The sequence below is a fragment of the Biomphalaria glabrata genome, chromosome 2 (genome assembly GCF_947242115.1).
Source record: "Biomphalaria glabrata chromosome 2, xgBioGlab47.1, whole genome shotgun sequence".
Taxonomy (NCBI): Eukaryota; Metazoa; Mollusca; class Gastropoda; family Planorbidae; genus Biomphalaria; species Biomphalaria glabrata.
This window is the reverse complement of record NC_074712.1, coordinates 13175525-13202792: the sequence shown is the minus strand read 5'-3', so window position 1 is coordinate 13202792 and position 27268 is coordinate 13175525. Positions and strand designations below refer to the sequence as shown.

At 37.9% G+C, this 27268-nt stretch overlaps 1 protein-coding gene across 2 annotated transcripts; it reads left to right on the top strand.

The window, feature by feature from the left end:
* On the top strand, positions 1-27268 carry LOC106077111 (toll-like receptor 4). Of its 2 annotated transcripts, none has more exons than XM_056019160.1 (5): positions 1-282; positions 10589-12991; positions 15250-15379; positions 17383-17546; positions 21198-21388. In XM_056019160.1, exons 2-5 carry the CDS (start codon positions 10632-10634, stop codon positions 21253-21255), a joined length of 2712 nt encoding a protein of 903 aa, XP_055875135.1. In that variant the 5' UTR covers positions 1-282; positions 10589-10631; the 3' UTR covers positions 21256-21388. The 2 variants fall into 2 exon arrangements, with proteins under 2 accessions (XP_055875135.1, XP_055875134.1); XM_056019159.1 differs by having other exon boundaries at positions 4-282; positions 17383-17559; positions 21198-27268.

Here is a 27268-nt window from a genome sequence, read left to right as displayed (position 1 = left end):
CCTAGTGCGCTACTGCTAGTGTGTCTTTAGGAGATCTAAATAATTATACCAAACAACAATAGCTAGCGAGCGTGTTGGGTTTTCCTTTAGGATCTATTGAATATAAACCGGAAGATAAATCTTAGCAATCTAAACACATACAGACGGTTACTAGAGTGTCAATATTTAGATCTAGTTACTTAACACTTTAAACTTGTGACTAATGATATTTTTTAAAGCGATCAACATTCGAACTGGATTTATCGGATACAAAAGCAGATAATAAATCTGGTCCGGATTTAAGTAAGTATAAGCCTCGGGGCAGGATTTTTGTAGAGGCCTGTACACTTTTTTTTCGAAACCTTTTTATAAAAATCCACTATTTAATAACAATACTTACATCTAAATGTTTGCCATAATTTATAAGAAAGAAATAGAATACTGCTAAATTTACTCTTTTTTTTTTCAAAGAAAAATATTGAAAAATGCATATTTTAGTAAAAAAAAATAAAAATTTTTTGAGTTTGTGGATGATAAGACCCAGGGTTGACGCACTGCCATAAATCCGGAGCTGCAGCTAGACCCTATATAGGCCCTATATATTACCAGTACGAGTTAAAAAAAAACAAAAAAAAACGAAAAACTTTCTGACGATATTCGCAAAGAAAATCTCTATCGTGGGGCCCCTCTCTTGTGGATTTCCCGAGGCAGTAACCCCACTTGTCTCCCTTATATCCGGCCTTGTAATAAAAATATGCATTTTTTTTTCGGATATGATTTGAGGAATATATATATATGACTTACTGACCCCCACCCCTAAATCTACTAGGCCTAGATCTAAAAGTAATAAAATAAATTGATTTTTAAACTAAATCTAACTCACAAAAAAAAAAAAATAAAATATGAGCTATGTTAGATATAGATAATCTAAAATTTCTCTTTTTTTTTTGTTTACGATAAAATTGTGCATTTTTGGCCCTTAACCCCAACCCTTAATTAACACCAATTATAACAGATCAAGCTCATATTTCATCATTCTACAATACACAGCCACCAACCAATCGCTCAATATATCCTCACAGTCAACTAGGAAAACACACACACACACACACACACACACACACTTTCTCTCTCTCATACATTTTTATTGCAATTTTTAGTTCGATATTTTGAGGTTAATCATATTTTTTTTTTGCTCAGGCTTGAAAGACAATACAATATGACTTATGCGTCAGTAGAAAGTTTCGCACATTAAGTTTAGTAACTCATTTCTGTAAGTTTGAAGTCTAACCTCGAAATGCAGACTCCTCTTTCATACCACGTGACATGCAAGACCTTCACCTTGTTTACAGCGACAGTTTTTTTTTACTACTTTTGTGCTCCTCCTCTTTTACAACTATCTACGACAGGGCCGGCTTGAGGTAACTGAAGGCCCTAGGCGAAGTGAATACTGTGGTCCAAAATGAAATAGAAAAACCAAAAGACAGAAAAATAGGCCTACGCATTGATTAAAAAACCTACCCGTGTGTATATCTCTAAGTCAACAAATAAGTTAAATTTATATAGCGCCGATAGCACAAATATACTTCATGGACGATTCATCATCACCAGAGTAGAAATAACGTTTCGACATTTCATTAAAACTCAATTAAAAGAAAAAAAAAAACCATTGGTCTTCTAGCTTATAAAGTCTTAACAGGTAGATCTAAACATTCATGAATAAACATGAAATTATAGTAGAGACTTAGGGCTAGGCTAGTAGACACAGAGCCGTAAAGTTCTGCTAGGTTTGAGAGCGAGGCTAGTAGACACAGAGCCGTAAAGTTCTGCTAGGTTTGAGAGCGAGGCTAGTAGACACAGAGCCGTAAAGTTCTGCTATGTTTGAGAGCGAGGCTAGTAGACACAGAGCCGTAAAGTTCTGCTAGGTTTGAGAGCGAGGCTAGTAGACACAGAGCCGTAAAGTTCTGCTATGTTTGAGAGCGAGGCTAGTAGACACAGAGCCGTAAAGTTCTGCTAGGTTTGAGAGCGAGGCTAGTAGACACAGAGCCGTAAAGTTCTGCTAGGTTTGAGGGGGAGGCTAGTAGACACAGAGCCGTAAAGTTCTGCTAGGTTTGAGAGCGAGGCTAGTAGACACAGAGCCGTAAAGTTCTGCTAGGTTTGAGAGCGAGGCTAGTAGACACAGAGCCGTAAAGTTCTGCTATGTTTGAGAGCGAGGCTAGTAGACACAGAGCCGTAAAGTTCTGCTAGGTTTGAGAGCGAGGCTAGTAGACACAGAGCCGTAAAGTTCTGCTAGGTTTGAGAGCGAGGCTAGTAGACACAGAGCCGTAAAGTTCTGCTATGTTTGAGAGCGAGGCTAGTAGACACAGAGCCGTAAAGTTCTGCTAGGTTTGAGAGCGAGGCTAGTAGACACAGAGCCGTAAAGTTCTGCTAGGTTTTGAGATTTGATCCATGTTTGGCCATTTTTTCTAAAAAAAAATAAATAAATTATTTGAGTCCTGTGCGAGGCCCCTTCCAATCTGAGGCTCTAGGTGGATGTTTAGTTTGCCTAAAATGTATTCATCTAAAATGTATTAATCTAAGAAATATATAAACCTAGTTTATTCTTAATCATTTAGGTAGGCACAGACAACTTCCGCAAACACATACTAGAGTCTATATGTCAATATTTCTTCAGAAGAATCGTGTACACTTTAAAAGAACTTCTGGATTTTAAGGAAGCCTCTGAATTCGTTAAGGAAAAAAAAAGGCCATTGGTCGTTGTGCTGGGGTCGTTGTGCTGGGGTCATTGTGCTGGGGTCGATGTGCTGGGGTCGTTATGCTGGGCACTTGAGACACTCGTTAACGGTCGGTCATAAACAAAAATGATGATAATCCGTCCCATAAATCTAAAAGGGTTACCTTAGGGCAATCACTAAGGTAGGTCTACTTGACTTCAAAAACAGAAAATAGTCAACATGTAGATCTAGGAACAACTAGTTTGAATAAAAGGCTACTTAGTTACCCCCCCCCCCCTCATAATTCGGGCATTCATATTTGGACATCTTTATATGTATTTCAAATGTCTTAACACAGTGCAATATAGACTATAGACTAGACTGGGAACTAGGGGAGACGACAAGGTATGCATTTAAAAAATTAGAATGAAACATTTCGTGAAAGGGAAGCTTAAAAAAAGAACATAACATGGCGGAAAAATGTCACACACACACAAATAAGACCTACACAAAAACAAGTGCGCGTACATACATACACACACACACGCACACACCTGCAGAACGCCACCTGGTATGTCACAAAATAGGCCCTCCTAAAGGGTCACTAGTTTTTTTTTCAAATTGTCGCAAAGAAGCCGTAACTCCCCCACCCCTCTACACTACACTATAGTCATAATTAAAACACACCCCGTGTTATGAAGCTCTCCTTTCAACACATCACATATACTCTTGTTAAAACATACGCAGTATTACCGTATTCTCTCTGACTTTCATAAATGTCAATGCGCCTCAGTCTTCCCCTTGTAATGAGTGCACAATAGGTGCACAAGACAGGCACGAGAAAGAAAACGAGACGAGACAGGACGGTCGAATGCACAGCAGAAAGAAATTCCAGTAAAAATAATTTTAAAAAGTCGAAATTATGATAGGATTTTAATTAAAACTGGACAAAATTATAGAAAAATTTGTTGACTGCAACCATCCTTTTTTCTTATAACATTTTCGTATAACGGATTTTTCATATGAAAAAAAAAAGTAAATATCAGTTCATATACTTAACAAAACCATAAGGTCTTCGGATGTATTGCCCAAATTGCCTGTTTGTTTTCGCTAGTATGCAGTTTTATGTAATAGAAGCAATTTGTAAAACAATATATAAAGCTAGTTTCTGCGCACCATCAATCATTGTCAGCGTATGTTTTTACTGCACGTAAGTGTGTACGGCTGACCCGCAGGGGCTACCTTCAAGTTCATGTGAGTTAAAAGAAATTTCTATAATTCAAATAAGAACATAAAACTAAAATGTTATTTAACCTTGGTTAGGCCAATAATAGAATATATGCATCTTCTGAAAACATTAAGAAACTGGAACAGACACAAAATAGAGCAGTGAGATTCATAACAAACGAATATTTACATTTGACTAAAGTAACACCTTTAGTAAAATCACTAAATTTAGAAAGCCCTCAGGACAGAAGACTCAAAAGTAAAGTAGCAATTATACATAAAACACTGAACCATAATCTTCAAATACAAAAACAAAATCTAATAAAATACTCAGAAAGACACAAAGATAAAGGCATATTCCTCGTCCCATATGATAGGACAAATGTGTAAAAATGCTCCTTCTTCCCTAGTGCTATTAGAGCATGGAATGGGTTGCCTGAGCTAGCCAGGAAAACCAGTGACAAAGCAGAATTTAGGTCATATGCATGACTAAATGCATGACGCGTAGGACGTAATCATTTTCTTTTTTGAAGTAACGTCTGTAGGCCTATTATATACGATAAGATTAGATAAACTCAAAAGCTTTTTTTTAGGTGCAGAATTATGTGCATTTTGATCAAACTGCCCAAATAGTATTAAAAAAAAACAGCCTTAATACAATTTCTATTTCATTTTAGTTAATTTTATAACGAATGGACGGATCTAGTTTTTAAAACACGAAATATTAATCATGCGTCTAGCAGACGACTTGACAACATAAACATGCAGCACGGCAGAATTTGTAGAACGAAACACATTTGAAATGGGTCATTTGATTCCCAGGTAGGGCGCAGGTCTAATTCTAGGCAATGATATTTTGGTTGCTTATTGCAACTCTGTCTGCTCCAAATTTTGTACACGTTATTTCTCCCACACCCATTCTAGGATCAAGTTGAAACTTTACACAATTATTTATTGTACCCAATAAAACATGAATAAATTAAAACAATTAACCACTTAGTCAATTAATTGTTGGTAATTAATTAATTTGGTTCGATTTTGATTAAGGGAAATATAATGTTTTTGTATTGATAGATATGGCTATAAATGTACAGTTATTTTTTTTATATAAGCTTTTTTAAAAAATATTTTTTTTATTTTGCTTGTTTTGTTTATTACTTTCATATTTACACTCACACGTAGATCGAGGGACGTACTGGCTTTGTACGAGGGACGTACTGGCTTTGTACGAGGGACATACTGGCATTGTACGAGGGACGTACTGGCTTTGTACGAGGGACATAGTGGCTGTGTACGATGGACATACTGGCTTTGTACGAGGGACGTACTGGCTTTGTACGAGGGACGTACTGGCTTTGTACGAGGGACATACTGGCCTTGTACGAGGGACGTACTGGCTTTGTACGAGGGACGTACTGGCCTTGTACGAGGGACGTACTGGCTTTATACGAGGGACGTACTGGCTTTGTACGAGGGACATACTGGCATTATACGTGGGACGCACTGGCTTTGTACGAGGGTCATAGTGGCTGTGTACGAGGGACATACTGCCCTTGTACGAGGGACATACTGGCTTTGTACAAGGGACATAGTGGCTTTGTACGAGGGACATACTGGCTTGGTACGAGGGACGTTCCGGACTTTGTACGAGGGACGTGCTGGCATTGTACGAGGGACGTACTGGCTTTGTACGAGGGACATAATGGCTTTGTACGAGGGACGTACTTTGAATGACAGCAAATCCCGTTAATATTTTATTAAAGATCTTAACATACTTTATATACTATCCACATTTTCTGTAAAAATGGTTTATCCTGTAAGCCTATAGCATGCTTCTGGTGAGCTTTACTCCTTTATACACTCTTAGCTGTTAACAAACAACACAAGGTCTACATTTTTATAGTCCAATAGACATCTCTTTAGTAGAATCTTCTCAGGTAAAACTGTAAGGGGGCCCTAAAGGTATACATAACTACTACTAATTTCCCTATGTATCAGTTGGTATTGTATGCAGTAGTATAAAGTTCCACTGTTGTTTCAGATGGCGTGCCCAGTTACATCATTACATGTGCATTAGTTTTTTTGTTCGATTTGTCGACAGATCCAATGATTTTTTCCCGCCATGACGTCAAAATCACTTAAAAATATGTGGCCAGACATAGATAAAAAAAAAAAGACGCATTGTTGTAGAATTCTTTTTTTTTTTTGTTGTTTTTTTCTGACACCACTAAGTTGTGTTTGTTCACTCTTGAGATGATGTTTTGATACTTGACTTTCACTTCTGAGAACAGTGTGTTGTTTTCCTTCACTGTGACACTATATGTTGGTAACGTTGTCTGTATATTTTAATGACAACAAATTTGTTCCGAAATTTTTTTTAAAGGAAATCTGGGGGATGTTATGGAGTGTGTGTATGTGTGTGTGTGTGTGTGTTTATATGGTGGTAAGAGGTTAGCGATTAATTGTGAATGATACAACATTGTCGTCACTTGGTCGTAGTTAGGGCAGGCAACTCCAGAACGTGAGACTGAAAGGTTATGTTAAGGTAATGAGTTAAAATTTTGTTAAATATATTATTACTAAAGTCTACTACATATTTTTTTACAAGATGATTTTGTCTATATTATAAATAAAGTCTATTTAGTTGTATTTACAAAAGGAAGTTATTCAAGTTATACGACGTTTTATTACTTAAGATATATTCCGCCTATAACGGTTTAGTTGTCTACCAACAGTCTGGTCCTATAAGGCAACAATCGGTTACCACACCCATGAAAAAGGGAAATAAAAATGTACAGATAAAAAGTTACAATTGCTGGAATCCTAGAGCAAGAAATGCAATTCAAATGACGTACATGTTTCCTCGCCAGTAGGTAAAACTATTCAAAAACCTTGTTGAGCCTCATGTAGGAACATTCATAACGCCATTTACTCTTATCTTATACATTACAGACGTTATTTAAAAAAAGAAGATAATTACATCTACGCACTGCATGTGTCAGTCTAAATCATGCATGTTAATCAATGACTTAAACTCTACTAAGTCATTGGTTTTCCTTGCTGATTCAGGCAACCCGTTCTATTCTCTAATGGCAATAGGGAAGAAGGAGTACTTTTACTCCAGCAGATAGAGCCAGGTTAATCGACGAAGAAACATTCACACATATCCACGAAGATGCAGATTTTATCTCGCAAAGTCCTGAATATGCATGTGCAACTTTAACTTTCGATGTGTTTGAACAAGTAAGTGACCTTACATTCGATCCCACAACAGTGTCTTGCAAGAAGATTGTAATTAACTTTGACTCAAAGTGTAGAATACAATGGATAGGGTTGTGATGATTGTGGCAATGGTAACATGGAGGCCTCAACAAAAAGTGTGCCTGTCTTTTAATAATTGTCCAAATGGCTGGATTTTAAAGAGTTACAATTGAGGGGCATATTTAATTTGTACTCATCAGCTTGGCTTTCGCTGTAATGTACAAATGTAACTTATGAAGAAAAGTTTCTGCATGTAAAATAAGCGAAGAATATGCTACAAATTATGATGATACACGAACACTTCAAATGTTTCCCTAATAAAGTCTGTTGATAAAGACGTTCTATAAGGTATCACTTTGATTTGGTCACAATCATAAATGGGTATGTAGGTGAATAATTTGTTCATGAGAGTTGTTCTTATGCCGTGAATGTTCAAATGTTATACTTTACTAGTTTAGTTTATAAAGCATGCAAAAAAAAATAATATCCGAGTGTTTTGTGCTGTTTTACAATACCTCTATTCAGGTCACACATTCAGAGTGAGCAAATGGCAAATCCTGGGTGTCTTTTTAAAAAAATGTATTTTAAAAATATTTTTCTTGCACACATTTATAATTTATATAGCCTCTAGACCTACCAACATCTGGCAATACAATACATCACACAAAACCATGTTTGTATTCATGCGTTCAGTTTTCTTATTAAACTTTTTATTCTAGGCTACTAGCCGGATATGACCCACGGCCTGCGGGCCATAGTTTAGGTATTACTGATCTAGTGGATCGGATGTAGTTCTAGATTTCTAGATGCAAGTCAAGCATGGCGAATGTCACTCAATGTTTTCTTCAAATTTTAAAAAAATTTACCACGAAAATAAAAGTTGAATGTGAAAACGGGTTTACCCGATTGGTGAAAAAGTTTCGTTCTATAATAGAGATACATTTAGGGTGTTCTTTTCTATTTATATTTTTAGCGCCCCACCCCTTTCCAATCCTGTTGTGGGATGGACATTAAACATTCTCTACGCTATAAGCTACAATCTAAAAAACATTTTTGCACAATTTTATCAAGATTGATCAAACGGTTTTGATGCGGAACATACTTACATACTCCATACTTTTATTGATATCTATTAAATGTGATCAGGTACCAATAATTGCACATCATTTGAAATGCTACTTGTGGGCCGGTTTGTTTGGGAATGCTAGGGTTCTAATTCGACATCCAGACTGCCCCTGAACATATCTATCTACCTAACTGCTGCTACGAAGAGTGTCTATGTTTAAAGAGATCGTTTATTGCAGGGGTGGTCAACCTATGGCGCATGCGCCTAAAATGGCGCATTGCACAATTACAAGTGTCGCATTTCACCACGAAAAAAAAAACCAACAAGACAATGCTTGCCTTTTCGCAAATAGTTTCTTTTTGTTAGCCTTGAATATTAATTGTGTTACCTATTTAAGCTTTTCGTTATTAAAAAAAAATAAGATAATTTCAACATCTATAACGACATTATTTGCCTAAAGTCACTCTAAAGTAAAACCAGATGTTCAGAGATATTCGAGGAAGCACGAAAATGATGAAAAAAAAAATGAGCTCACGAAATTAATTTTTAATATTACAGATTTGATCGAAGCAAAGCAAATTTAGAGAAGCTACTACAGCTAATTATATACATATTGCCTGTATGTGCATGTTTTAAAATTTAAAACATCTTACAGTGTGCATTAATTATAATTTGTATATAGGTCATACAGAAATAATAAATTAAAACTAGAAATGTTAAAGAAAGAAAAACTTAACAAGTAAAGTTTTGTTTTTCTTAAATCCCCTCCTCTGCTGTACACAAATGTGTATCACAAACCTAAGAGGTACACACTACCATACTTTCAAGGAACTTAAACGTACAATTCTAAGTGGCGCATCTGAATCAAAAGTGAAAAAATTGGTGCATGGAACTAAAAAAGGTTGGCCACCCCTGGTTAATTTTTTGCTACAGTAAATGAGTTTTGCGTATCTCTGAAGACTAATTTAATATAATATAATTTCAAACGTATCTCTCCCTCCCGTCTCTGAATCGGTTTTGTAAGCGACATCCAGAAATTAGGCTTAAAATGTTTTTTTTTTTTTTTTTTTGACAACCTTTTTGTGAACAATTGTTCTTATATTCAAGACCATTGGTTCAAAAACTTGTTGTCTAACACTTCGCACATTCTGAGTATTTAGCGGAACATTTTGTTTATTTTATAAAAGTTATCCTTAGTTTATGTCGTGACCTACTAGTTTATAATTCCAATAGTTCATGAAACACCTCTTCAGGCCTTGTAGAACACTAGGGTTTCGCGGAACACAGTTTGGGAAACACTGTTCAAAACTTAAAAAAACAAACAAACAAACAAACAAACAAAACAGCAACATGTGAATCAGCGCTCTCAAAGATCTTTTGCATTCCCGGGCCGAGTATAACACTCACGTTTGAAGAGCGTTATTGAAGATCAACGTCCATTGACAATAAAAGTGAAATAGACTCTCTTGGGACGGAGTCGCGAAAGGCTTTATTCTTACAAAGTACAAGGTGAACAAAATGTGCATGGAACTATGTAGCTGTAGACTCTTAGGTTGACTGCCATGTTCTATCCAATACATTTGAAACCTAGTTTAATGCTTTTCTTTCATCGTGTCCTCCTATGTGAAACCTTTTCCTCCATTTTGGCGCGAGGGTAACCCTAATAATAAGCCTTGTCTTCGTGTCCGAAAATTAATGGCTACGCGGCCCCAGCTAGAACCTACATATTTTGCCACATCCAGAGTAGGCATAGCCATTGTCAACCTGTGGTCGATTTAGATTTTCTTTCCGCCGTCTATGTCTGTCCTCGGCAGTGGATTTTCTTTTGGCTTTCAATGTGTCTCCAGAGGTGTTCTTAAAGGCGTCTCCGTGGGGAAGCTCCTTTACGTCAATCACCTTTCAGCTTACTGAAATAAGAGAAATATGGGGCCTGTTTTTTTTTTATTAGTAATTATTGAGAAAACAAAATCGCTAGATGAGATCATTTGGATTATTTCCCTTCAAATATTCATTCCTAAATTAGTTCATGTTGTGTAAGTCTTGTAGTGGGCTGTATAATATAATTGTTAGAAATATTGAAATTAGTATGTCCACTACCATTCTCTTCTTCCTATCTATCATATTGTCTATCTCTGTGATTTGAATATCCAACCTGTTGTAATATTTGAATGTATAAAATAGAGGTGAATTGAATGCATATAAAAGACCAAGTCGCTCGATCTTAAAGGGAATTGAACTGAACAAATAATTGCTAGTTTAAATATTGCTACATGGAAATCTTTATAATGCTATAAATAAAAGTGACCGCAGCTATAAATATTTATTTCCTTATGTCACACAGATTACTCCCCTTGAAGACAAGTCCAAAAGTTAATGATCAAGAAATGATGGAGTTATGGGACTTGACTTTGATTTTCTTTGTCGCTTCTGCATCGACCTACGGCAATGTTTTACACCAAGAAACCGATGTTCATTATGCAGTGTCATACTTTAATAATATACACACTAGCAAGTTGCAGGCACCGAAGGGTATACTCCAAGAAACAGCTATTAAAGAAGACGCCAACGATGGAAATCCTTCTAACCAAAACACAGAGACTAACAATATGCATTCTCCAAAAAGTCTTTCCAGTGAGGGTACGATGTTTCAGTTCAAATTTAGCGAATGGAAGGGCTCTGATATATTTGACAAGGATGGAAACTGCAGTGTTGTGATTGGATGTACGGACTTGTATCATAGTGACAGCTGCCTAGTGTGTCGCTGCTCGAAAAATTCAACCATATCTATCATCGCAGACTGTAGTAACGCCAATCTTGACCAGGTTCCAACACAACTGCCCTCCAGCATCAGCCATCTTTTGCTGGCATACAACAGATTGAATAGCTCTTCACTGTATCCAGGCGTGTTTGACAAGTATACAGATCTTGAAGTTCTTCAGCTCGACTCCAATAACATCACGACACTAGCAGATGGTGTGTTTCGTGGGCTGTACAAACTGGAGCGGCTCAATGTCTATAACAATAGTATCGCCATGGATAGCAACCTAAACAAGTCTCGCGTTTTTGCGCCTTTGAATGGTTCTTTAGTCTACTTAGTGATGAACAGAAACAACCCAAACACAAGCAACCCAAATCTTGTGTACCCAGACTATGCCTTGTCTTTATTGACAAACCTTAAAACTCTTTATATTGATGGTCTTCGAGGAAAAAGATTTGGTCCACTGTTCGGTTTGTTAAAAAATTTGACAAAGCTGGTCATATCCGGGTACGATCAAGGATATTGCTTTTTGGAGTCGCTGCACAATGATACATTTAAATATTTAGTTCACCTGAAACATTTAAACATATCTGACTGCGGGTTGAACGGGTCACTAGTTGAGAGTAGCGCATTCGCTCCTTTGAACAAACTGAAAGTTTTGGATCTTACTAACAATTTCTATCTCGGTCTTGAGGCTATAGGTAACCTGATGTATGGTCTAAGAAATAGCCAAACTCTTAGACGTTTGAAGATTCAGCGAGTGGTGCCCAGATTCTCCCCTTGTATTCTGATATTATCTAAGACTCTGAGATACTTCAGGAACATGAGTCTGGAGAACATTGAAGCTATGGATAACGAGATTGAGATGATTGAATTTGGAGCATTGAAGATGTTGCCAGCTACTTTAAAAACTGTCAATCTGACTAATAACAAAATAATGTTTGGTGCGTACTGGAAGAATATGGGCGAGCTAGTCAGTTTGGAGAATCTACATTTGGACGGATTCTTTAAGCCAGTACAATTTCCATTAGTCTTTCCAGATAGCAGTTTTAAGTGTGTAAGTCCACCTGAAGGGTATGGCTCTTTCCCTAACAACGGATGCATATGTAATGACAATTCATGCTCTGAAAATCAAACAGATTTTATGTTGCCTCTTCCACCAAAATTGAGAAATGTAACCATGCACAGCAACTCTATGGCCTACATTATTAATAACATCACTTTCTGCTCCAATAACAGTCTAGAATATGTCGACGTTAGCAGCAATCACTTCCAGACTCTTCAGGGTCCAGTGATGGGCTTAGAACATCTTAAAGTCTTAAACATGTCCAGTTGTTTCATAGAAACGATAGGTGATACATTTTTTGACAACTTGACCAGCTTAGAACATTTAAATCTATATCAAAACTTGCTCGGCGATTGTCTGAATGCAGACCTGAAAGGGCAGATTTTTGATAAGCTTACATACCTGGAATCTATTAATATTTCTTTTAACAATCTCTACAGACTTAACAGAAACGCATTTGGGTCAATGGAGAATTTGTTAGCACTGGACTTATCCATAAATCGTTTGAGTCATGCTAACTTCAGCATAACTCACATGAAGAGATTGCAGTTTATTGATCTACACAGAAATGAAATCGCCTCTCTTCCTGAAGTTATTCGGAGCCACATAAGCTGGCTACTCAGCAGGGGAGTGAACGTTACCATTGACATGCGTCAGAACCCCATCGAGTGTGACTGTGGAAATCTAGACTTCCTCCAATGGGTCGTGGACACGAAAGTTTTCGGCAACAATTACTCCTATTACTACTGCAAATTCCCGATTGCCAACGCGCAGGCTCTGGAGATGAAGAACGGATATGATGAACAGGTAGCAATGCTGAGCTACAGTTGTGAGAAGCATATCATTATGTTTCTGTCAGTGGCAGGTGGAACCTTGCTCATGGTCTTGGTCCTAATTGCAGCATTGATATACAGATTTAGGTAAGAATTTGTTTACGGCTAATAAAACACTAACCTAATATACTCGAGTCTTATATATCTAAATGAACTTGATTAAAGGGAAAAATTAACTGTTATAGTTATTCTCATTTGAATTAAGTACTCGCCTAATTATTTACAGACCAGTATTTACAATCTTCCTTTAATTATTGTAATTTATCAAAAGCTTATAAGATTGCTAATGCTGAAAAGTTAGAAACTATTCAAAACTTCATTGATTAGTAATTATCACAAGAGCTGAGACTATGACTCTTGGAACTCTAGGCTTATGGAAGTTTGACTCCTGCCTGTCCGAACAGTTTTGTCTGGGAAAGATGCAAGCAGATGTAAATTATTACATCCCTATTACCGATGGCTCATATCCCAAGGCGCTCGGATTAGACGTGGCCGAGCACACCGGGAAATCCCCAATATAACGGCATATTTTTTCTCTTTACCTTGTCGTGTGGTTTGCGCACTGGACTGTCGTTCAGATTTATCGATGGTCCAGGGTTCAAACCCTGCCCGCTCCCATCCCCCGTCGTCCTGCGGGAGGTATGGACTAGGAAGTAATTATCTTCAACTCTGAAGGAATATCCGAAACATGTAAAACATTTTACAAACAAACATCAGCCCTGTAGGTGTCCCCATAAAAACGGTGCTTTGAAGAACTTTATATGGATAGAGACATGTTTGTTGGGGCTTTCTTTCATCCCCGCCAGTGCAATGGACTGAGTCCTTAGGCACCCCAACGGAGGTTCTTTTTTGTTTTCATATTGGTCTAATGGTCCATTCTAACGACGTTGCCATGCGAACGCCACATCCGGGAAATTTCATTTCTTGACAAAAAAAGTAGTTATTTTTAAAGTCTGCATAAAAATGCTTAAGTTTTTATTAGAAGTTTATACATAGTTTTACTTCAGCAATTCACAGGTTGTTCATTGATTAAAAAAATTTAGGCTCTTTATTACATTTTAATTATGGATCAAAAGCAACACAATTTTTTTAGTTTATAAATACACACACACATATATATATATATATATATAATAATAATTTTATTTATAAATAATAATTTTATTTATAAAGCGCTGTTAACAAACAAAATGTAGGCTCAAGGCGCTGTAACAACATTACAAACATAAACACAATTGCTGGAATAACAGTTAATATAAAAAAGTTTTAAACAAGTAGGTCTTAATGTTCTTCTTAAAAGTGGTATAGCATGTTGTCTGTCTGAGATCAATGGGGAGTGAGTTCCAAACCTTTGGTCCGTGAACTGAAAAAGCACGCAGACCGTAGCTTTTGAGGGAGAAACGTGGCACTACTAAAAGCGTTGAGTCCATTGAGCGCAGGGTTCTCTGGGGGACATATGGAGTAATCAGTTCGCTAAGGTACAAGGGCATCTCATTGTTATATATACACTGATGACAAAGTGTGGCGACCTTGTAATCGATTCTCGCTTTCACGGGAAGCCAATGGAGCGTGCGCAAGAGCGTAGTAGCAGAATCTTGTCTAGTTTTTTTAAGGACTATTCGAGCGGCGTTGTTCTGTATACGTTGCAGCTTGGCTATTTTGTCATCAGGTATACCTGCTAGCACGGCGTTGCAGTAGTCAAGGCGGGAGAGTATGAATGCCACAGCTAGCGTTTTTGTTGACTCCGTTGTTAAATATGGTCGGATCTGGCCTAATCTGCGCAGCTGCAGATAAAGACCTTTGCAGAGCTGATTTATGTGTGGGTCGAAAGATAGTGTTGAGTCGAAGAAAACTCCAAGATTCCGCACTACATGGACAAAAGGAACATGGCAGTTCGTGATAAAGAGAGAATCTGTGCTTTCAACTTTTGAGACATTGTTCCTAGTGCCAATCTTAATTATTTCTGTCTTGTCTTCGTTCATCTTGAGTTTATTTTCAACCATCCATAAATATATATATATATATTTACTGCTGAGGTAAGTTCAAAGTTAAAAAAAAATGTACATGAAAAAGGTCAGGTCATTGTGACACCAATCTTTACAATCTTTTAGTGTTCTAATTCTGTTGCCATTGTTCAGACAAATAGATTATTACGTCCTACGCTCACTTACGCTGTATTTTTTTTTATTTTTTGGTCTTGAAGCGTCGCGATTCAAAGTTTGAGAAACACTGCTGTAGGCCAGTACTAACAATATTGCCTTTCTCATTGTAATTTATCAAAAGTTACAAAATTGTAAAAAATTTTTTTGTCTGAAACAATATTGTGTTTTGTTTAATCTCCCTAGATGGACATTACGTTACTGGTACCATGCAGCTAAAATAAAAATATCTTCTACTAGAGAGGTGGATGTGAAAGACTTCAAGTACGACGTATTTGTTAGCTATGCTAATAGCGACATTGACTTTATATTGCAGGTTTGTTCTTTTCTTTCTCTTCAGTATAGTTTTTAAGCAACTATTTGTGTTTTTGATACGTGAAGTAAATTGTTTGTGCTCTGTTTTTTGATACGTGAAGTAAATTGTTTGTGCCAGTTTGTGCTCTGTTTTTTGATACGTGAAGTAAATTGTTTGTGCCAGTTTGTGCTCTGTTTTTTGATACGTGAAGTAAATTGTTTGTGCCAGTTTGTGCTCTGTTTTGTGATACGTGAAGTAAACTGTTTGTGCCAGTTTGTGCTCTGTTTTTTGATACGTGAAGTGAATTGTTTGTGCCAGTTTGTGCTCTGTTTTTTGATACGTGAAGTAAATTGTTTGTGCCAGTTTGTGCTCTGTTTTTTGATATGTGAAGTAAACTGTTTGTGCCAGTTTGTGCTCTGTTTTTTGATACGTGAAGTAAATTGTTTGTGCCAGTTTGTGCTCTGTTTTTTGATACGTGAAGTAAACTGTTTGTGCCAGTTTGTGCTCTGTTTTTTGATACGTGAAGTAAACTGTTTGTGCCAGTTTGTGCTCTGTTTTTTGATATGTGAAGTAAACTGTTTGTGCCAGTTTGTGCTCTGTTTTTTGATATGTGAAGTAAATTGTTTGTGCCAGTTTGTGCTCTTTTTTTTGATACGTGAAGTAAATTGTTTGTGCCAGTTTGTGCTCTGTTTTTTGATATGTGAAGTAAACTGTTTGTGCCAGTTTGTGCTCTGTTTTTTGATATGTGAAGTGAACTGAAAACAAAATGCATTGTAAAAATGTAATCGAAAACAACTAACATAATAAACATTTTTTAAAGACAATTCCTCCTTTATACAGCTGACAAACTTTTTTAGCCTAATAGAGATTATTTGGCTCTTAATAACTAATGAATGATACATTTAAAACAAGCTACGTATTTTTCCCCCGAGTTTCCCCAGTATGACGAATGTGTTAGTAATTCTTTCCCAACGATATCAATTGTCGAATTTTTAGGTAAATCGCTTGAGCCGCTTTCGAGATCTATGTCCAGGTTTCAGGTTTTGTCTATGAATTTGCAAGCTGAATGGACAAAGTGTAGCAATTAGATTATTAGAATAAGACTAAACAAGAAAAACAAAATACATTTTAAAAAGACAATAGCTCATTAATCAACTTATATAGTGATTATTTTGTTCCTAATAACTAATGAATGCTAGATTTAAAAAGTAGAACATTTTTAAACCCCCTTTCTATTTCTTCTCCACCTTTCCCCAGAGAGAGAATCCTGATTAAGGTTTTGAGCTTACTCATTTAGGTTTTGAGCTTACTCATCTAGGTTTTAGTTTCCTAGTTTCCATTAAGGTACGAGTAAAATAAAGGTATTGTAAAAAAAAATGTCGAAGGGGAAGTAATGAAGAAAATATTTTCATTTTAATTGTCTTATACATTTATCTTCTCCTAGCTATGAAAACTTCTCCTATTAGAGTTTCGATAAAACGTTTGATGGCTAAAAGAAAGTTTTTAGATTTTTAGATTGTTTACTAATTATGGGAAAAATCATCCAAGGAAAGATAGATAGTTCTGGTTTACCAGATGCTGGGAGGCGTGGTTTAGAGGCTAAGTACGCTTTAACTTGGCTTGTCTTGGCTTCCAGTGAAGGGGGCTCGAGGTTCGTCACCCGACTCGGGCAGAGTTGTGTTTACTGAACGGAAAACCTTCTCCTAGATACCCCCTACCCCCAATGGTCCACAAATGAGCTCTGAGCATGCTATAAGCATGAAAGTAGCGCTATATAAAAGCGATAATTATTATTTTTATTATAAAACAAAAGATACGAGATTATACATGTCGTTAGGCTATAAGGCAGAAAACAGCCGGTACAAATGAGCAGAGGTAAACATATATGACATAGGCCTACAGCTGAAATAGATTGTGGCTTGTTTATTTTTAACAATCATTAGCGTTATTAAAACACTTTTTGAAGTGAAATTAAATCTTACTATTGCACAACTAAGTGTGTCTTCCATATTTCATTTGGCCAGGAGCTGATCCCCAAGCTGAAAGAGAGAGGTATCAAAGTTCTGGTCCACGGAGAGAAGTTTAAAGTTGGCAGGTACATCACGGATAACATTTACAAAGCTGTGGTGAAAAGTCGAAAGACGTTAATCGTTATCACCAAGCACATGTTGGATAGCCACTGGTGTAGGTATGAGCTGCAGGTAGGTAGCCTTAGGTAGCATAGGTAGCATTAAGTGAAGCATTTGCCATTTCCCTTGCCAGTATATACCCTCCCCCATTCAAGTCCTATACCGCACCTTCTCCGACCGACGGAAACTTAGGCTGTGAAGCCTTAAGCTGATCTGCAAGTGTCTCGGAGGGGTTTGGACCCAAGATGTAAGGCAGTCATTGCACAACCAGTAGCTACACCGTGTCAAAGACCTCAAGTTTTTTTTTTCCAAAGGGAGAGATTTTGGAGATTTTAAAAGTATATGTATATTCTTAGCTAATGAGACTACCTATCCCAGCAATCCCACAAACAACCACCACACCTAGTTGTTGATATCCAAATGCAAGAAATAGATCCATATCTTTCTTCCATTCTCCACTACGAAACAAGAAGAAATGTTTAATTTGGATAATATTAGAGTTACAAGATGTCAGCACGCCCAAAGAAGGACAAAGCCTTACAAAGAAGAGAAAAAAATCAATTGAGAATCAATTTTTTCTCTCTTGTCCATTGGGCCGCAATGACTGTGCAAACTTTATAATATAAACATTAAGATCTAGTGGGACTTTGAGTGATAGATTTTATATTTTACATCAGTATCCGATTCTAGCACTGTATGTTTCACAATACATCATTTGAAAGTGAGTTTGTATGTTTAAACCAGATGATTTGAGCAAAGATTACGACTACTAAGAAAACTGTCCTCGTTTAATGTTAGCGAAAAGGCCTTGGCTATGTTTTATCACGCTCACATCTGCAATATTTTAAGTTTCAATATCACTGCCTGGTATGGCAATCTGAGCATTAAAAATAAAAATAAACTTAATAGAATCCTAAATGCTGCTGGCAAAATCATTGGCAAAAAACAAACCCCATTTGGGCAGTTGTTTGAGACAAACATCTATAAAAAAGCTAACAAGATCCTCGAAATAAAAAATCACCCTTTGTGTCAGGATTTTGTGATTTTACCATCACAAAAGAGATACAAGACACCGATAGCAAAGACAAACAGACACAAACACTCTTTTGTTCCCCTGGCAATCAAATCATTAAATAAGAACAATCTGATATAAACTTTGTCACATGTAAATTATGAGTGCGTCTGGTGTGAATGTACACTTTGGTTTCTTATAGTTATAATGTTTTTTTGTTTGGTGTAATGCACAAATTGTAAGACAAATTTCCTTACGGATAATAAAGATTATTATTATTATTATTATTATTATTATTTGAATGATTAAAATGGATTGCGTGCCGTTGCAATAAACAACAGCGAAAAGCTGGACATTTATACTTTTAGAACATTCTTGTTGAACCTGAGACGCGACATCAGAATAAAAAGGACATGTCCTCCTTTTTTTCAGGACGTCTGGTAACCCTAGATGTAATTTGTATCTCGAATGGAAGTACCCCAACTTTTGTAGACACTAACACTTTCAATTGTATTGACATGAACTCTGGCTACACTGGATTAAAACATTTCTTCATGGATCCAAAAGAAATGAAACTATTTGGTTATCGCATTTGTGGTCGCCATCAATGCGCTGAAAATTATATCAATTGTATTAATCTCAAATAAAATAAAACAAAACTTTTAGAAAGCACTCAGTTAGTGGAGCTGACAACTGCTTTAGAAAATTGTATGCAAAATAATAATAATAATAATAATTTTGTTTAATACAATTTAAAAAAATACCCTTTGCAGACATTAAAAGATGTAGATCGAAAATGTAAAAGGCATCTATTTCTATGACTGGCGGTTAACGAGGGTGTCATGTGGTCAGCACAATGACCAACGGCCTTTACTTTCGCCAACTATTGTCAGGTACCCCATTAGAGTAGGATGGACTTGTGGGCGTCCTAAAAAAAACACGAAGTTTAAAATCCCAATCTTCCCCAAGATTCGTACACAGAGGGTCCTAGGTTTGGTAGCTTTGGTCTTTATCACTCAGCCAACGATAAAACTAGTCGACCCGCGGCGTAGCATAACCCGCTACGTTGCAGGGCCGGCCTTAGGCCACTGCAACCTATGCGACTGCAGTGGGCACCGCACTTTCATAGAACCTGAAATTGCAAAATATACGAAAAAGTCTTGGAAATCTCCGGAAATTATTAAAATCTTTTGAAAACTCATACAAATCTCCTGAAATATATAGATAAAAATTGTCATTTTGGGGTGTCATTTAAATACGGAAAACGCCGATCCTACGCATGTTAAAAAAACCCTAATTATTGTTATGTAATTGTGGAATCTGGTGAAAGAAGCTTCTCGCGCCTCAAACTAATGAAGAATTACTTGAGGTCAACAATTCTCGAAGATAGATTGAAACATTTGTTAATTCTTGCTATTGAGCGTGATATATGTAGAAAAGAGAATTTTTATGATATACTGTATGGCTTCGCTACACGCATGGCTCGTAAAGTAATTCTGAAGTTAGTAAAGAATGAATAAAATGCAAAGGCGAATCTATTTTCTAAAACAAATTCTTAATTTTCACTTATTATCCATATTCCTACACAAACTTGGCCCCGCCAAATCCGTTTCGCACAGAGCCCCAGTACGATTCAGTCCGGCCCTTCTATTTAATAACGGGTGAATACAGAGTAGATTACTTGTTATCCCCTCCTCTTTTTTTTGCCTCTAAAGTTATGTGGGGTAACTCTACCCCGACTTGCAGAAATAAAGAATGATCTTTCCATGACTTCTAGGTCACGATGGTTACGTCTGGCCCTGCTATTTAGTGACGGGTGAATACTACTTGTTCCCCCTTCTCTTTTTGTTTTCGCCGCTAAAGTAACGTTGGGTAACTCTAGTCCGACATGCAGAAATAAAAGAGTGATCTTTCCTTTACTTCTTCTTGTCCAGACTGTTGAGCCATGAAGAGAATCATATATATAAGATAGTCAGTCAACGGCGTAAGATACGCCGCTATTTGCAGGGCCGACTGTAAGCCACTGCAACCTAAGCGATAGCAGTGGACCCCACACTTTCATAGGACCCGCGCTAATTCTAGGTGTAAATTTTTAAATTAAACCATTTTATAACTTATAACGGATTTCCCGCGGCCACCTGATTTACTTGATTATGCTCTATGTAGAAAATACATTTTTTATGATATACTGTATGACTTCGCTACACGCAAGGCTCGTAAAGTAATTATGTACCTAGTAAAGAATGAATAAAATGCAAAGATGAATTTATTTTCTAATACAAACTCTTAACTCTTAAATTTCACTTATTATCCGTATCAATACCCAAACTTGGCCGTTTCACGTAGGGCCCCACAATGGTTAAGTCCGGACCTGCTGTTTAGTGACGGGTGAATTCAGAGTAGATTACTTGTTCTCCTCCTTTCCCCCCCCCCTCTTTTTTTTCGCCACTAAAACTACGTGGGGTAGAAATAAAAAAGAGTGATCTTCCATGTCTTCTTGGTCACAACGGTTAAGTCCGGCCCTGCTATTTTGTGAAGTGTGAATATTACTATATATATATATATATATATATATATATATATATATATATATATATATATATATGTATGTATATTAAAAAATAATTACAAATTACATTTATTAAATTTTGTGCTTTATTAAATCTCAACGATGTTTCTATTCTATTTCTTTGAATAGATGGCAAAAATGCAGTCAGTGGCCACTGGACGCGACGTTCTTGCTTTTCTTATTCTAGAGGATATACCCAGCTCCAAACTCGGACCAGAAGTTCTTGCTCACATGAAAAGTAGCACGTACATCATCTATCCCAAGCTCCCCCAACACAAAGGTGCATTCTGGGATAAACTAGCAGACGACCTTCGTTCATCTTGAACATAATTGACTTTTGTTTTCAATGAAACCCAAGAACGCCACTTGCTAAACTTTTTCTGCAAAAGAAACACTTTGTTAGCGCTAGTAGCAGTGTATTGGATCGATCTTCAAACATGCTCTACCATAATAAGGCAGGCAATAACAAAGTTATAGTAGTAATAAAAGGCAAATGTTATGGGCATTGATACGAATATAACAGACGAGAAGTTTCTCTTGACATGTTAGTAGCAGACATTTGTAATCCCAAAGCTCATCAGGAAACCATACTGCTTATTATATTGTTACGAATTTCTATATCTTCTGGCTAGATGTATTAGTTGGCACACAAATAAAAACACAGCAAAGAACTTGACGACTAAACTTTCAGTTTCATATAACTTTAATGACTATTAACTCTAACAATTCGTTACTGTAACATGTAGCGTAGAAGACTGTACAATATCTGTCAGTTTACAGTTAGCTATACTTCGTTGCAATTCATCTCTTCACTTCGTTGCAATTCATCTCTTCCCAACTTGCACCGAGTCGTATTCCACAGAACAGACCAACGACACACTTCCCAGTGTCGCTCCAGGTCTCCCAAAGCTGAACCAAGTCGTCCTCAAGTCTATCGAATCAGAGCCGCACACGTCTTACATCGACTGTATCGACTGTAACGGCTCAAGTCCACTGTAGTACGCTGTATAGACTTTAACGACAGTAGTCCACTCCAGTTAACTCTACCCTAGTTAACTTGCATCGAGTCGTACACATTTCTCTTCCACTAGGGCCGCACACGTCTTACATCGTCTGTATCGACTGTAACGGCTCACTCACGACTCCACACGACTGACTTTCACATTAACTTTCTGGCTTAAATAGAGTCCCTAATCGCTTGTCCAAAGTTGCACAAACACGGCTAGTATCCTCTGGAATAACACGTGAGGAAATGTCACATCCTGTCTTTGTTTATACACGTAGATTCCAGAAAACATCGGCTGCAGTGTCATCAAGTCAGGGTCACACGTAGTGACCTTTATCTGTCACTGTTCATTAGTAACTGTCCCTCTACTTAGATCTATTCGTCCCCTGGAACAACACGTGAGGACACGTCACATCCTGTCTTTGTTTGTACATGTAGATTCCAGGGAACACCAGCTGCTGTGTCATCTCGCCGGGGTCATACGTTGACCTCTACCTATCACTGTTCATTTGTAACACTGCCCCCTTCTTAGATCTGTTCGTCCCGAACAGATTCTACTTCATCACGATACTGATGAAATCGATCGACGATCAAGTAGGAAGCTTTGGTGGTTGCCCCCTTCTCAGAGATGTTCTTTCAATCTGGCCGTTGTCCATCTTCTTTCCATAGAAGAATGGGAGCCAAATCCTCATTTTTTCAGCGATTCCTCACAAATGTTTTCATCAATCTTGGTATGGAAACATTGACCTTCAGATGACGACATTGGGCACTCTTGTCGAGAAATTCATCAGCATTCTAACGAGTTCGTGCTTCACTGGCTGAGTTTTACATTTTCAAGCATCTTTTTCCAGAGCTTCTTCAGAGATGACCAGGTTCATTACAGTACAGCAATATTCACATGCTCTTCTTTTAAACAACAGCAACTGACTTGGGTTTGTACGATTTTGGGTTGATCTTCTTGTACAGTTCTGTCACAGATGGTTACTCACTACAGTTCTGACATCTTAAACTACTTCTTTTCTGTCCTTCTTGCTTCTGACTTAATTAGCGTTCTTCTAAAAACCTCTGTTATACTTCATCAACCTATTCTCATGAGGAATGTTCTTAGATTATTCATTAGTGGCTTCACACTTTCAACTGATTCGTAAGGCTTTCTTCTTTGGTTTATGGTCCCGGACAGAATCTTTCTAAAAACATGGGCTGTGGGGTTTTATTAGTGCAGGTGGGGGTCTATCAACGGGAGAAGTGGTGGGCTTGTTTCCTAACAACATGGGCTATGGAGTTTCATAAATGCAGGTGGGGGTCTATCAGTGGGAAAAGGGGTGGGTTTGTATCTTGATCTTGTTGGAGCCATCCACGTTGCACTCTGCATGTGTCGCTTTCTCCGCCTCCTCCACTTGATATTTCTTTGGTTGCGTTGATGTCGATGTCGTTGTCTTGCTTTCTTGTCAATCACTGCTGATGGCAGCCACATAGCACATAGGAAGGTATTGCATTTCATGGCTGTAGTCATCAAGACTGTTGATCTAACAAGTTGCTTCAGCATTATTCTTCGATGGATGCTTTGCGAATGAGCTGCAAGTCCACTTGAAGGCAAGTTGTCAAACACATCATCACCTTCATCCGAGTTTGGAGGACTCGACTGTGGGGCAGGTTGATAACATTCAACGTGCAAAGGTCCATCAACTTCAGCATCAGTTTCTATTGTAATTCCTTGACTATCACCAGGGCTTCTCACGCCTACCTTGATAGCTGTTCAAGCTTCTGTTAAGTCTAGAGCTTGTTGGTGTATTTCTAAGCATTCACACTCTTCTTGCATAGCTACGTACGTACAGTTCTTGTCAAACGCATGAATGCAGTAATCAAACTTCGAGTTCCTCTCGTAGACACTGGCAGATAGAAGACAGAAGTCTTTAAGGCCCACAGCAACAGGCTTGGACACAGACCCAACGTTGTCTTGTTCTGTCTGGCTGGTTGAGGTACTCATATCGGGTATATCTCTAGCAAAATCTTCGGTTGAACTATAGGTCTCTTCTCTTGTTTCTTCAACTGTCTCATTCAGCTTCTCGTTGAAATAGTAACAGCTATCGTCTCTTTTCATTTCTTGTGGGCCACATTCATTTGGTTTGCTATCACAGTCAAAGACAGCACAACCATCACCAACATGCCTATCGTAATTGTCTGTATCGCCACATCCTTGGTTGGACAATTGTTCGCTGTTCATCAATGGTGTAGCTCTTTCATCAGTCGACTCAATCTGATACTGCTGGGTGTTCAGCAGCTCATTAATAATGATTCTCGTTTGATCTTTTATTTGTTCTTCTGTCTTGTTGGGCGTGGTAGCTATTTGTTCATTTTCATTCATGGCTTTGGTCAACTGGTTAAATGAAGAAAATCTGGTGTTGATTTCTGATTCTATCTCCTTAATGCTCTCTTTTACCGAGTTCATTTTGTATTGCAAAGTTCTCAGGAGCTCCATCGTATTAGGTTTGATTTCAAATTGGCAAGTGTCTGGATTCTCATCTTCCTCCAATAGGGCTTGTCTGAGACGTGCGGTTAGCGTTTCCTTATTTCCGTTAAGCTGTAGACCTCTTTCTCTGCCATGAATAGGTTGACCATGTTTCACTTCCGTACAGCAAGGTGCTCAACACACAGGTCCGGTAGACTCTTTGGTACTGCTAGTCAGCAATATGTTGTCCCAGACTCTTTTCTGCAACCGTGACATGGTGGCCATTGCCTTGGCTATCCTGTTGTTTATGTCTTTATCCAGTAGAGTGTTGTTGGATATGATGGAGCCAAGGTAACAAAAGTGATCCACAACTTCTAGTGGTTGGCCATTAATGCTTACTTGAGGTGCAGTGTTTGTGTTTTGGACAAGTATCTTAGTCTTGCTTTGACTGATGTTTAAGCCGAACTTCTGGCAAGCAGCAGATAGTTTGTCAACCATGGACTGTAGCTGAATATCTGAATCAGCCACAATAGCTGCATCATCAGCATACAGGAGTTCCCTGATAAGTAGCTTCCTAACCTTGGTTTTTGCCCGCAGCCTTGATACATTAAATAGTTTTCCAGAGGATCTTGTATGGAGAAACACACCTTCGTTTATGTCGCTGTACGCATAATGCAGTAGACAGGAGAAGAATATGCCAAACAGAGTAGGTGCGAGCACACATCCCTGCTTGACACCACTGCAAACCTCAAAAGGTGCTGATTGGGCTCCATTGAATTAGACAGTACATTTAGTTTCCTCGTGAAAACACTCAATTAACTTCAGTAGTTTGGGAGGGCAACCTATTTTCCTCAGGAGTTTGAAAAGGCCACTTCTGCTGACCACAGTCACAGTCTCCACTCAGGAAATAGCAAAGCTCTATTTGATGTCATTAAAGCGGCCCTGGGTCCAACAGTGTCTAAGCCTGCCCCACTTCTATCCAAATCAGGAGAAAAAATTACAGATCAAACCAAGCAGCTAGAACGATGGACAGAACACTACCTCGAAGTCTATGCCACACAGAATACAGTAGACGATGTCGCCCTGGCTTCTCTACCAGATCTTCCAGTACTGGAATGCCTAGATGAGCTTCCGAGCCTTAGTGACCTCAAAAAAGCAATTAACTGCTTAAAAAATAAAAAATCTCCTGGGAGCGATGGTATCCCAGTGGAAGTAGTGAAAGTCAACGAATCACTCCTGCTCCCTGAACTCTATACTCTCCTCTGCCGCTGTTGGGAAACAGGTCATGTCCCACAGGACATGCGTGACGCAACTATAGTCACAATATACAAGAACAAAGGGGATCGGAGTGACTGCAACAACTATAGGGGTATCTCTCTCCTCAGTATAGTGGGCAAAATCTTTGCTAGAGTGGCACTATCCAGGCTGCAAGTGATAGCTTCTAGAGTCTACCCAGAGTCTCAGTGTGGATTCAGGAGTGGTAGATCCACTATAGACATGATATCTTCTCTACGACTACTGCAGGAGAAATTCAGAGAGAGAGACAGACCCCTTTACATTGTTTTTGTTGATCTGACTAAAGCTTTTGACAAATACGTTAGACAAAAACACACACACCAAACATCGATATGTATCATTCTTAATTATAGAAATAATACAATAAACATAAACAATGAGACCAAAACATTTTGCGCCAAATTTCCCCTGCGTCAAAACGGCTGCGCCAAAAAGACCCTTGCGCCAAAACGGCCACGCAAAAAAGGCTGCGTCAAAACGTCCTGCTTCGTCGCGGGACTTATCCTTAGACACGACGAGACACATTTCCCAAAGACAGCCATTGCATTGGTCCAAAAAGAGAGTAACGGAACAGGGTCGTCTCTATTTAACATGGCGTGGAAGTTTTAAGAAAACCTGAAATCATTATGCTCTAGCAGGGAAGAGGCTAAGGATGTCGCTTGTCACCAATCTCCGTGGAGAGAGACTGCCAACCTATGCGCACACTTGCACGGGGTATCTAAGTACCTCTGATATTTATAATGTCATGTCTAGAGATGCTTGTTAGTCACAATATAATCTTTAAAATTTCTTGTGGTCAAGCTCAGAAATACTGATACATCACAATATAATCTTAAAATTTCTCATGGTCAAGCTCAGAAATACTTACACGTCACAATATGATCTTAAAAATGTCTTGCGGCAAGCCTAGTGGAATATGCGCTGATACAAGGAAGCTTGTTCTTTCCGTCCCTGACAGCTACCAGCATATGCTGACCTGCTGTAGCTGAAGCCTGGAATAGCTCCAGGATGAATCCTTCTCTAGATACTCGTATCTGTTTTGTCTCATTGAGAAATTAGTAATCCTAATATGGATAGTGAAAAATTATGGAAGATCTATTTTTATGTCTTAAACGCTTTCCCTTTTGTAGCCTGCAATTGCACTATGCAACTTCACTGTTTACCATTGAACACGAATAAGTATTTCTACAGGCTAAATCATAGACATAGATATAGGTCTATGGGCTAAATAGTGTTGATAATTGAAAATTTGAAAATATTGATTCAGGGTATTTATATTATGCAATTGCTGGAGTAAGGTTTGAAACTGGAAAAAAGTATGTGCACGTGTGTGTATGTGTGATCAATAATTGATGTGCGTAAGGCCTGCAAACTAAAGCCAGTGATTGAAATTGGTGTCTTGCCTAATTTATTTTATAACATATATAATATCATATGTGGATAGGTTAT

What these genes read in the sequence shown, in the direction of transcription:
- LOC106077111 (XM_056019159.1), top strand. Translation starts at nt 10,632, where the DNA reads ATGATGGAGTTATGGGACTTGACTTTGATTTTCTTTGTCGCTTCTGCA. An exon ending in GCATTGATATACAGATTTAG is followed by an intron (nt 12,992 to 15,249) that starts GTAAGAATTTGT and finishes TAATCTCCCTAG; the next exon opens with ATGGACATTACGTTACTGGT. An exon ending in ACATTGACTTTATATTGCAG is followed by an intron (nt 15,380 to 17,382) that starts GTTTGTTCTTTT and finishes TCATTTGGCCAG; the next exon opens with GAGCTGATCCCCAAGCTGAA.